Genomic DNA, 13017 nt, shown 5'->3' with positions numbered 1-13017 from the left:
ATAGCAAAATTTTCGCGGAACGCCTATTCAGGTTGCGTGGAACACCAGTGTTCCGCGGAACATAGTTTGGGAAACCCCGGTCTAAGAACTACCTATTACAAAACATGCATTCAAGCGAGTCCAATTTAGCCAATAGTAATTGACAATTCAATTTAGCCAAATTGATAAGTCGCTACTTTTACTTTCTTAGGAACCGAATCTTTTTGCATTTTTATTCTTCAGACCCAAACAGACAATCAAAAGTTACAATAATTACATCTAAAAAAACTTCCAAATGAAAGTTCCACCTGAAAACTACATACCTACTTAAAACACACACATCCAAGCGAGTCCACGAAAGTCGGTTTTTTTCTATTTTATTTCTCAGCCTCGAAGAGTCTCCGTAGGAAGTTTCAAGGTTAGTCATGGTGGTGAATTCGCACTCTCATACACACAAACATATGTATGTACATACCGACAACGTGTGCGTCTCGCCAATGGTGTTTGGTGTAAATTTGCGCATGCGCGTGCTTCGGCTCCGGCGACCGCCCAGCGGCGCGCGCACCCACACTTCCGTCGATAACACCACCACCACCGACGCATCGGGGAGAACGGACTCGTTGCGACACTATCGATCGCCAAAATGAACACCCATACACCCCCACGAGTGCATCCTTACACACTTCAGATTCGCGCTGCTTTCAGCAGGTTGCCCCACCGGCCGATGCCGACGGACCTCGCCAGACAAAGGAGTATCGATCTTGCCTCGGATGACTTTTCAAAGTTGTAAAATCTTTACTTCTTGGGGTAGTTTGCATTGAATCGCTTAAAAAACGTACGATCTGGTTAGGTATTCTAGTTGGAGTTGCCGTTTATGCTAACGTGATTGCGTTAATGCTAACCACCGAGAAGTTCCCGAGTACAAGCCCTGGGTTGAGTTTGCCAATTCATCTCATTTCATTGTTGAAATGGTTCCTCATAAAATTGGCAAAAACCATCCTACCCACTATGTCGCCACTATTTGAATATGATTTAACCCTTTGAGTTCTGACTTTTTTCTATTGAAAGCCCGCCACGCTGAACATTTCGCCAACATTTCCAACTAGAATTATTTTAAAATCCAATAGAAAGCAGGTATAAAAATTGTAGCTAATCTGAACAAACCCTAGATCACTACCCTCTAGGTAACTATCGGCGAAGATTTCGAGTTTTGTAAAGGTTTAGACTCTCTTATTATATCTTGCAACTATATAAAATAAGCAAAATAAGTCTATTAATGAATATATTTATTTTTCCAAAACTAGTTCTTCAGTGTTGTTAAAATGTAATGCTCACAATCTAAATGCCAAACCACAATCTAATATATACTCGGCAGCTAGGGATTTCCATTGGGAAATTCTGCTATGGTTATAAATTCAAAAACTCCGGTGTAAATCAGTCTTTATAAACGTTGACAAATGAATGACATGAATTACACGATCCATGTTCAATGCATTTTTTTTTCAATGCTACTTGGAAAGGCTTAGCGGGTAGTATTCTTGTTTACTTTTTATATACATGCTCAAAATACAATGCATATCGGCGTTTTTCAGGCTTATGAACTTGTTGGCAAAATGCCGATTGGCGTTGGTCAGCATTCAAAGGGTTAACACAGATTCATTCGTCGTCACTGATAAAAAAGTTATATCGTTCAATTGACGCATCGTTAACTGTTTATGCATCCCGAGTGAGTGTACAAACATATGTATGTTTATCCCCAATTCTTTCGTTTCTTGAAATTCTACATGGTTTGATTATGTTTGTTTCATTGATGCCCTATCAATGCTATCTCCAATCGTAGGTATAACTACGTATTTTGACGTCTTATTTCAGATACATTGTATCTGATATAAGACATCAAAATATGTTACAATCTTAACTCATTATGGACCGTCCGAATTTTCCGATAACTATGAGAGTCCGCGTTTTTTCCGCAAAATAACGGTAAAAGTTATAGGTTTTGTAAATTAAACTCGTAAAACTTTCTATCAATTAAATTACAAATTGGATTAAGGCTTCTTTAAAGTTGTCTTCGACCATATGAATACTCATATCAGTATTTCGCAAACTGTGGTGATTGTTGTATTCTATCTTTTAGATCATTTGAATGAAAAATTCAATTTGAGAAATATGTATTCTACGTGATATAAAACCAGTCTAATTCAATATCTGGGGATTTGAAATATTTTATATTTTGGAATATTATCCAATTCCGCGGAAAAAAGTCAAGCTTTTGAACCATAGAAATATATATATAATATTTATCATTTTGGATACATACATACATACATATATGCTGATATGATATATATTAATGGAAGTTTTAAACTAAATCTTTTAGATTTATTTACTTTATTTTTTGTATGAAATTTGGTGGATTTAAAAACGCACACGCTATATTGACGGCATTTCAATGAAATTTTATTAAAAACACGGCGTATGTGTTTACGGCTCATAGTGAGTTAATAACTCGCGATCCAGCTGACTTGACAGACTAACATACATAGCTAATCAGGGAAAGTACGACTAAAAATGAATGAAAATTATACTAAATTGATGTAAAATAGATTTTTATGCCTTATATTAGATAATAAGATAATATAAGTAGTAAGCAATTATTTGAAACCATGCCAAATCATTGATATGCGCAATCAAGACGAAATTTGAATTACATAAGTGCATTAGGGGAATGCCATATTGCTTGAAGAAAAATATATCTTGCAGCCCAATGCACTCAAAGAACGTGGAACGCTGTATGCTCGGCCTAATAAAGAGATGCAGGAGACGGAATACGCGAGTAAGAAGTATGACAAGGGTAGTTGAGCTAGTGGAGATATTTAAATGACAGTGAATGGGAAAAGTGGACTAAATAAGTGCTCTAATAGTATCCGAGTGAATGTAAACGGGTACAAGGAAGGCCACAAGGTACCATTTAAAATGCAAAAGGGAGATGAGTGGATGAAATTAGAAAAAAAATGTGGAGTGCGATGGAGTTGTTAAAACAGAGAAGAGTGAAAGCGTGTTAGAGATATCTTTACTCAGCGGTCAATGGCTGTACATAGATGATGATGATAAACCAATATTTAGTTTCATTTATTACGGAATTTACAGGATTTTTCTCATAATTTGGCACAATATTATGTAACTGACTAATTACACTGTTCGACAAATGACGACTTTTTTTTTGGTTTAGAGACGAGATATGACTTTTGTTATAGATCTATGCCCAGTGAACACGAATCTGGTAATAAAAAATGTTGATTGGCTCGAGATTCGGAGATATGTGTTTTTTAAATCGCGCGATTTTTCTATGTCTGGGTGTTGTTCGGTCGATGTCTCAAAATCTGTCAATTTCCTGTTCAAAATGAATATTGGAATCTATAGTCGGGTATTTTATCTTTCATTTGTAGTACTTTTCAGCTTTCAAATCTTTCTAAGTAGTCGTCCATTTCAAATCAAAAGTCAAAAGTACGTATTTTCATTTGGGATTTTTTCCCACTGTTTTATACTATAAAACAGTGGGAAAAAATACTATTTTATATTTAGTATTTCTATTGAAAGATGTTTAATGGGAGAGTGTTCTGGCCATATTATTTTTTGTTTTCGTTTAAAAGGGTTAATTGGAAATGTGCTGAATTTTAAATCGGTATAATTACGAGCTAAAAGCTCGTACTAGTATTTACTCGTATTTACACGAATCTGAATTGAATTATAGGGATAATATATTAAATTGTCTTTATATGAGAATTAAATAAAATTCCACTTAGAAAAATCATATTTCGACTATTCTTGTGGATTAATAACAAACTTTCGTTTATTTTATCGAGGTAAGCCTGTTATCATTAGAATTTTCCGTCTGCTTTTAAAGGTTATTATTATTTTATTTTTTTAAGTCTATAAAATAATTGTAATAGCTATTTTTGATGTATAAATAGCGTTTGAGAAGCTTTCGAATTGAAATCTAAATAGATCTTTCGTTAGAATTGAAATATACCTACAAAACCATCCTTAAATCGGCCTTGGGTAAACTTTTTATTGGACTTTTACGAAATTTTTACGAGCTGATAATTACCTCTAACAAACTAAAATTACACTAGGCGTATGTAGGTATGTAGATATTTAATTGAAATTTCCACAAGACTTACATATTTAATTATTACCTTTGCAGCCTATACTAAAAGTATTACAATACTAGACTTATAATGAACCCTCTCATTTTATTACATGTACGTTTAATTTTATCGTTGTATGTATGTATTATATATATATATATATAATTGTCCTCGCACGTAGAATTTCCGGCAATGGCAGGACTAAAAGCAGTCTGCGCCATGTTTCCACGAACTGATAATTAATTTAAACTTCAAAATGCCTCAATTTTTCTTAGGAAATTTGCTACAAAGCTCAAAAACCATCCTCGGTTCAAAGACTAACTCGATTTTGTGTCGCGTCCGGCGACTTAATCAAATATCCGGACCGACTCGCCCTTTCGTAGACTTTCCCCCGTGTTTGAAGTTTGTAAAAAAAAAATAAACCAACCTACTACGCCCACAGAGAAGTTTCCCCTCTTTTGTGGAAAATCGCGTTTTCCGAACCATCCGTGAATGGACTAATTTTAGAAAATTGAACCGATCGGGGGAGTAAAAGTTACCCGAGTGCCTGAATTTATGTTTTTTTTTTTTTGCAGGAGGGTCTATCTGGAGGGACGTCTCTGCAATTTCGTCATATGGTTTCCCGACTTTTACGCCATGCTTCGAAGTCAACGAATTCTGGAAGTGGCACTGGAAATAACTACACCACGCAAGCTGACGATGGTTTGCTGCACGCTTTATTGCCCGCCATTGGTTATTTCGCTTTAAACAATGAAGAAAATCAGGTGTGTATTTATTTGTTGTAAATGTTGACTAATGTTTCCTAAATAATAAAAAAAACATGGGAACATCGATTGTCCCTTTTTTCCCCACATCCCGGAAATGTTAAAGAAGTCGGTGTTCGCTATTTGACCTGCATCCTAAACACCTGTATTTAGTGAGCTAATTTATGTGTGAAATTTTTCCAAAATTTTATTAATTGCGGTCATCAATAAAATAGCCATACGAAGTTCGAATTTAGAAAAATGCTATAAATTACTTTTATATTTAATCTTCAACGACGGTGTCTTATCTTGATGTGTCTGTTGTTATTTTTTTATATGATAAAAAGTTGGTTTTAATTTAAACTTTTGCGTAAAATTTTACGCAACGTGCGTTTCAAGCGAATAATTGCACGCTTGATAATTATTTTCATGTATGTATGTACATACGTATTTATTTCGTTGCCCAACTTTGTATGAATTCTGGTTTTAACTTTAATTAAATGTGTCGTCGTTTCTCTAAGTGAGCCTCTAAAAAAAGTGACAAGCCTTTTTACTTAAAATGTAAATTGAAGTGCGAAACAACATTATCCTTTTAATGAAAATGTCTGTACGCAATTGTGACGTCTTTCTGTCCGTCCGTTCCCACGGCACAGGTGCATCGGACACGTGCACTCAAAATGCTCTTTCCCAATTGAAACCGACTCCATTTGCCTTTGGCATTGACTCAGCAGCTCCGAACCTTTTTCAGTCAATGCTCTAACTTTTGCAGACTTAAATCAATTAACTGATGGAATGTGTTTTTCTTCTTGTTGTAAAATACGTGTATAAATGCATCTTTTGTTGCATATATGTAAGTATCATGTGCGGGTTGACATTAAGAATCCTCACCCGCATCCTTAAGTTGTCTCATTGTCATGTAATAAGTCGATAAATCATTTGTCGTTTTTTTATTTACTATGCAATTTCGCACTGCCGTACAAAAAAATACGATACGAATGCTACAATATTTATATTAGAATTTAATCATCTTTATAAGAATGTATGAACTTTAATTACAACTACATATAATCTTTCAATTAACGTTCAAAATATACCCGTATTATGCACTTCTAAAGAAGTAGTACTGCTGTCAGCTGTTATATTTAACTTTATGTCTATAAAGTTCACGCTGTAATTATCCGTTGCAACCCCCATATGCATACCACTATGCAATTTTCTTATTTTTTACGTTAATTATTATCGGCGTAACGTCGATCTGGAAATCGGTTGTCTCCTGACAGCATTTTCCTCTTTAAAGATTTTTTTTATTTGACACAGTTCCACAAAAGTAACAAGCATACGAACCGATATCCCTTTCAAAATCATTGGTCTTTCAAACAATGGAAAATCACCGAAAAAGATTCTTACCCAAAGACAATTCAACAATTTTACTAGACGATTTTTGAACCCTTTTGGTAAATTAGTCACGGCTTCTTTTTTTAATTTATTTTATAAGTAACCTTTGATAAGTTTTTAGTTAAATTTTATTTTACCATACTACTACCATTAAGGGGTTTCAATGGGTATGATGATTTTGCCAATTTCGTTTCGATTCGTTTCTACAATGGCATCAGATAATTCGGCAAACTTTCGACTTGGAGTCACAAATATCTAAGTCTGACCAGCAGTACTGCATAAATACTCCGAATAAATTCTCTTCAATCGAATACATTTGGAACACCGGTTGATCGGTTAGATTTTTTCGTTAAATTATAAACTTTTACAAACAAATAAGCGCAAGAAAATTGTAATCACTATAAAACAAAAATAAATAAATTGAAAAGCCTTCTAATAACGTTATTTGAGAAATTCGAAAATAGGGAATAGGGAATAGGGAAGTTTGTAAGAAACTAGAAAGAGTGTCTTGTCACTACAACAATAGTAAAGATATCAAAAATTGATATTTTAGATCATTCGTGTTTTTCATTAATCCGGTTCCGTAATCCACAGCATTAGCCCGGATAATCGAGAGTACACTGTATTTATATAGTTCATGATAAGATACCAAATCCCCACACTTATTACTGAAAATACGATCTTTAGATAGATCGATTTCGATTTTCATTTTTGTTACGTGTAAAATCGAAGGGAAAGATGACTACCTTACATACATAACATACATACGTCCATTATACGAATTAGCGATCCTTTGATGAGGAGAGTGATTTCTTTTTTTTTTTATCTAATAGCGAGTTGGTATTTATTTCGTCGTTATGTCACACTCGTCCATGTCGTATTTGTGGGGCGTATAACTTGACCGCTTGTAGTGATCAGTCTAATCAGTTGGAACAGGAACACGAGTCCACCGGTCTTTGGTTCCCACGGCCAACAGCCGCGTTTTCTCCTACCTGCATTCGTCGCTTTTGCACCTGCTGACCACAGTGCATCACACGTACTTTTAAATTATTCAATATCTATCGGTTAATTAAGTCCTTATCATTACTAACCTCACTAAACATTTTCACATATATAACTCATTTTTTTGTGTCGTTGAATTCGATACGAATTCAAATTGGTGTACATTTCGTTCGCACTTTAAGGTGTCCATTGTTATTAAAATTTGCAAGACACACCTGTCTTATAAATTGCACTCGCTTTTGCCCGCATATAATCTTAACGACTGACTTGTCTTTCAAATATAATTCAACTGGATGGAACCCTCATGTTTCACCGGTGTTGTTTGTTTGTTTTTTTTATATATGTACATACATATATATTATTTTTATGTCCGAGATCGTATGCAACGTTTTGCAATATGTAATAAACTAGACCGTTATATTATAATGTCATCGTCGTTAAATATTATATCAGAATTCTAATTCTTTCTCTCATGCTAATCTCCGTCGATCAATCAACTCGAAATGCCACTGCATTCACATGACTTACAAATTGACTATACAGTTCAGAATGTATTGTATAATTTTTATTTTTGATTAATTAATTTTCGCAAAAATTGTTGTATTTTTATTTTGAGAGGTAGGTATAGATGTACATACATATGTGTATTTTGTACGTATGTTCTATGTATGGAATTTTGTTTTGTGAAGGCGTTATCGTGTGTTGGTGGCGCTTATACGAGATCGGTCGACTTATGGGAACGTGTTGAACTTTCAGTTCGACAATGAACGTAATGTGATTAAATGTAAACAAGAATGATGATGGCGACCGATAACGCCGATATGTCATTCACGTATGTATAAGCCCGCCTTTTGTGTTTGCACAACGTAATGGAAAACTCCCCATCGGTGGACGTCAATGGGTCAAATTCGTTTTCAATCATTTTCCGTTTTGAAGGTTTGACACTTATGAAAATTTTGAAAAACCGCTGTTGGTAATTATCACGCTTGAAATTTTCAAATACAATTTGTCTATTGATCATGTGTCAAAATTGTTTACATAGACAATACTAAAGTATGGACGGTTCTAGAATTGATATTGATTAATATACATAAATATGTATTTACATATGTACCTACTACATTAGACTATGGAATTTAAAAAATTCATCCATGATTTTTCTTTTTTTGATAAATCTATTTTTGCATTAGTATGCAGACAAGGTCCTCGTTTAGATATATACATATGCACTTTCAGGAAATATATCAAATTCTGGGGAACGACCTCTAGATTCACCTTACATCTTATTGGTATAATTTTGAAACATTATATCGAGTATCGAGATTCGAGACATATTATTATTTACTTAACTTTACTTACATATCATCGGTATAGTGACAGAAAACGTCAAGTCAAAAATGGGATGTTTTAAATTTTTTATTAAATTTGATTTTTTTTAAATTTGTTATTGAATGTTTTAAGTCAAAAAGGAATAATGATTTCATTCATAAAAAAGCAGAGCTGTAGAGTCGGTTCAAAATTTACTGACTGCAATGTGAACGGTTTTAGTAAGATAGACTTTTCTTGGCAAATTATAAAATTATTAGTAATAAAAACAGTAACGATTTTCAAAATATAAAAAAAATCACTAAAAATTGACGTGTAACAGAGCGCGACGATACGACACATCATTGCTTGCGTCGTATCGTCGAGTCGAAAATTTCCATATGCGCATGTGCTATTTCGTTAGTACGCATGTCGTGCGGTTTTTCTTGATACGTTACGGTGACATATACTACTGTATAGTATGAATATATTATTAGAATAGAGTCGGCTACTGTTGTTACGTCTACGCCACGTAACATCAATGCGTCCATATAAATGTGCCAAATAATTATTTTCGTACTGCTGGTTACGTGCAATTGCCGGTGCGTGCTGTGCTAATATGAATCGACCTTAATTCCAAATGTTGCAGACTACTACGTCAAAAAATTGTACGTTTGTCAAGTAGTGAAATTTTCTAGAGATTTTTTTTATCTGTTTATCGTCTAGAGTGGGAATGGACTATGATTTTTAGTGGTACCAATTTTGTATGCAATCGCTTTTTTCGTCTGAAATCTAACCCACGACCCCTCAACCGATAAACAATTTCTTTTGAGTTGCGAGTCTGTTCGAATTATTTTTTTAATTGAATTTAAATTTACCAGAATTTGCTGACTTCCGGTTCTCCTCCTTGCGTGGTGCAACAGCTAGCTGCATTACCGCTCCGTTACTTCAGTCGTGCCGAGCACGCTCGCATGCTACTCCCTGCACTTTTGGCGTGCTGCACGCGCAGCGAACCCGCGCGGAACCTCCTTCACCAAGAAGTATCACAGCAGGTAAGGTCACAACCGTAAGGTAACAACATTATCCATACATTTTCACATATCATACATCCCCGAATCATATCCGACACGATCCCACCCGCAAACGATATTCATGTATGTATTCTTCTGGGGGTAAATTGGCGCTAATGTTGACCCTTTTAGTGACACCTCTTCTCCTAGCGTTTTATGGTAAAAGCCACCTGCCGTCAAAGGCGCCAGGTATGTGGAATTGTCCCCTAAAAGCTTCAGACCCACAACCCATACATGGTCTGTGGAGCTTTATTGGATTACCGCTATAAGAACAAATGGATAAGCGCAAGGTCGGTGTTAAACGCTAACACATTCACATTATATATTACCTATGTATGTATAATATGCGATTCGTTCTAGATCTGTGCTCGCCCTGAATCGAATCAATTTCAATTACTTCAAGAAAGATTAAAGTCATCAGTCAAACTACAGTAAACGGTGTGATAATCACGTTAGTTTCCTCGCAAGCTCTGTTTTATGTTGTGAGATCAGGTGCTGTTCAGTCGAAAATTGTCGTTTACGAAATAGTAATCGGAGTATGCGTCTGGAGTCCCGTCCTTGTTTTTTTTTTCATTAATTATTTATACAGATTTTACCCTCATCTCTAATCCGAGAAAGGTGTGGGGTTAGCGTCGACAAGTGACGCTGAACATTTCCCAAAATAATGAACACTTCATCAAAATATATAATTTCTCCCGAAATCATTATTTGTGTGCTTATTTTTTTATTATTTTTAGTTGCTGGAAGATTTCAAGAACTCTGATGATGGCAGAAAATCTCGTCTCGTGTCGCTAATTATGACACAATGATTTAAATTTTCATCTATACATATGCATGTATACCTTATTATTATCTATGTATGTATACTTATCTGATTTTTTTTTTGCTCTTTTGTCTCGAAAAATATGTATTTGAAATGATCATAGTAGAAATTGACTAATTCAATTCGTAACAATAATATTTATCAATCATATTTTGAATTGATTGTTGAAAATTAAGTTAGTCGATTAATCGAAGGCATTAAAAAACTTTTTACAATTTTTGGAACCATTTAATGTACCAATTATTTTAGATTTATATTTATGTAGATGGAATATTTTTGTGATATCAATAATATAATAGTTGATTATTCATCTTCAATACTTTGATTATTGAAGTATTTAATTATTCTACATAATACTTATTATTCCAATCCATTTAAAGTATTAATATTTCATATATAAAAATTTATCCAAATATAAATGGTATGTACTATATTTTCATTATAATTTTGAAATTGTTTTTGACTCTTACAAATATCTCATATCTTAAAATAATCTCAAAAAATATGATACATGAAATTTGGACTTCTTTATAAATGTAATTCTCATAATCTGGATTGCTGCATTCTAATTTTACTCATATGAATGTGATATAATCGTATAAGATAAAGAATATTTTTCTACCCTCCTTATAATCTACCTATCTATTAAAACTTGTACTTACAATTAATTTTTTTTTTTTAATTTTGTCAATTACGAACATCCTTTATTTTACATATATTTAATATTTATTGGTGGATCCAATCGCTTCATTTGTCTTGCTTTAATATATATGTATAGATATGTAGGTATATAAATTACTTGTTGTCTTATTCAGATCTGTATATTGTTTTATTTATTTAAGAGATTTATTAATGCTTTAACTAATTTAGTTAATTCCATTAGAAGTTTTTCTTGAAAGTTTAGAGTGCCAAATGCGTTGACTTAAAAATGGCGATACCTTAATTTAATTTTTATACTGTAAAAATTGCTATTGCAATTTGTAAAAAAAAATAACGCTACAAGTTTTGAATTTCACTCTGATTGGTTGAAAATGCTTTCTTCCATAAAGTATTTATTTATTTTTTTCAATGTTAGGGTTGACAATTATAAACCCATTTATACATCATTTGGAAAATTATATATCTTCAGTCTCTTGATGACTTTAACAAAAATGTATATTTAGTTGTTTTTCATTCTGCAAAATTTGATTTTAAAATTGTATTTCGCATTCCTACATGTGATTGTTGAACGTATGTTTTGATATTAAGTGACTAGTCCATTTATTTTTAATTTAAGCTAACTGAAGTATTTATGTTTGTTTAAATAAATATTTTTTTATTTATGTAACAAAATTTATATTATATTTACATACGTATGGTTGTATCAAAGTATTTTTATTTTTAGATTGAGTAACGGATTACCAAACCAACTTGATTTGTATATTGTTTTTGATGTCTTTCTCCGTGAATTATTAACAAATATTCGATAAACTCTCATATTTTTGAGATAGTATACCATGGTCTTATGAAATAAACCATATATAAATAATCACTTTGTTTTTTTATCCTTTTAGATCTTAAGCTTTAAATACATCACCCCTTCCGCATATTATATTACTTCACATATGTACGTTGGATTCATGATATCAAACAGTTGCTGAATGAATGGATAGACTATAAATAAGTATTGTATGAGTAAAAGCATATTACGACAACAACTATGGTGGTCCGAAATATACTATATGTATATATTTTGAAGAAACATGAACCGGCGTGTGTGCTTGTTTACGTTTGCCTGTCTGTTTTGCGTGTCACTTTGACGTTTCGATGTCATTTTCGGTCAAAAATTGTCATTGAATATGTTTATAAATCTCGTATTACATATGTGTATTTGCCGCTTGCCAGATTGTCAGTCAAAAATTCCGTCGTTTCCTTAATATTGTTTCATACGTTTTCGATCATTTCGATTATTCGTGTGATGCAAGAAATACATTTATTTCAACTTCCCTCCTCGTCAATGAGTCGGCACAAAATAGTGAACCCCTCGGCATCTTTATTCAAAAAGCCCATTAGTTCCATAAGAAAATTCACATTTCTTTTTTTCTTTCGTTTTCAACCCCGATGGGCACAAAAAGTCAAGCGGAAATGGTTTTCGCGGTTCATCGGATGCCCATTCTCATATTTTAAAGGCTATTTCCTTTCGATCAAACAGTTCAAATTTACATATAAATTTTATACCGCGTCATACGACATCATTTGCATTATTATATTCTTCACAGTGATATATTGATGATTTTGAATGAATACTAAATTTCTTTTATTTTTTTGCAGTTCTTCGAAATTCGATTTGAATAAGTCTACTATCAAGCTTGAAGACTTTTTTGTATTAAATTTGAATGAAAAAATCGACTAATAATATAACTTCAGGTACTTACATTTTCGATAAAATATATTTTTATTTTCGATAAAAGATATACATACATAGGTATGTAAGTATTTAATTTCGATAAAAAATATTTTTACTTTCGATAAAAAATATTTTTACTTCGAATAAAAAAAAAATATTTAAG

The 13017-nt window shown here is 33.0% G+C and overlaps 1 protein-coding gene across 1 annotated transcript in view; it reads left to right on the top strand.

Annotated features, from left to right (window-relative positions):
• Nucleotides 1-11990, top strand: part of ssp3 (SCAPER domain-containing protein short spindle 3) — a 37803-nt gene extending 25813 nt beyond the window's left edge. The window contains exons 19-21 of the mRNA XM_077440270.1: nucleotides 4706-4894; nucleotides 9457-9627; nucleotides 10383-11990. Of these exons, the coding sequence (XP_077296396.1) occupies nucleotides 4706-4894; nucleotides 9457-9627; nucleotides 10383-10454 (432 nt within the window). The 3' untranslated portion in view covers nucleotides 10455-11990. The remainder of the gene's footprint in view (nucleotides 1-4705; nucleotides 4895-9456; nucleotides 9628-10382) is intronic.
• Nucleotides 11991-13017: the final 1027 nt, after the last annotated feature.

The sequence above is a fragment of the Arctopsyche grandis genome, chromosome 10 (genome assembly GCF_051622035.1).
Source record: "Arctopsyche grandis isolate Sample6627 chromosome 10, ASM5162203v2, whole genome shotgun sequence".
NCBI classification, from domain to species: Eukaryota; Metazoa; Arthropoda; class Insecta; order Trichoptera; family Hydropsychidae; genus Arctopsyche; species Arctopsyche grandis.
Note: the sequence above shows the minus strand (reverse complement) of the source record. Positions and strands in the feature narration are given on the sequence as shown.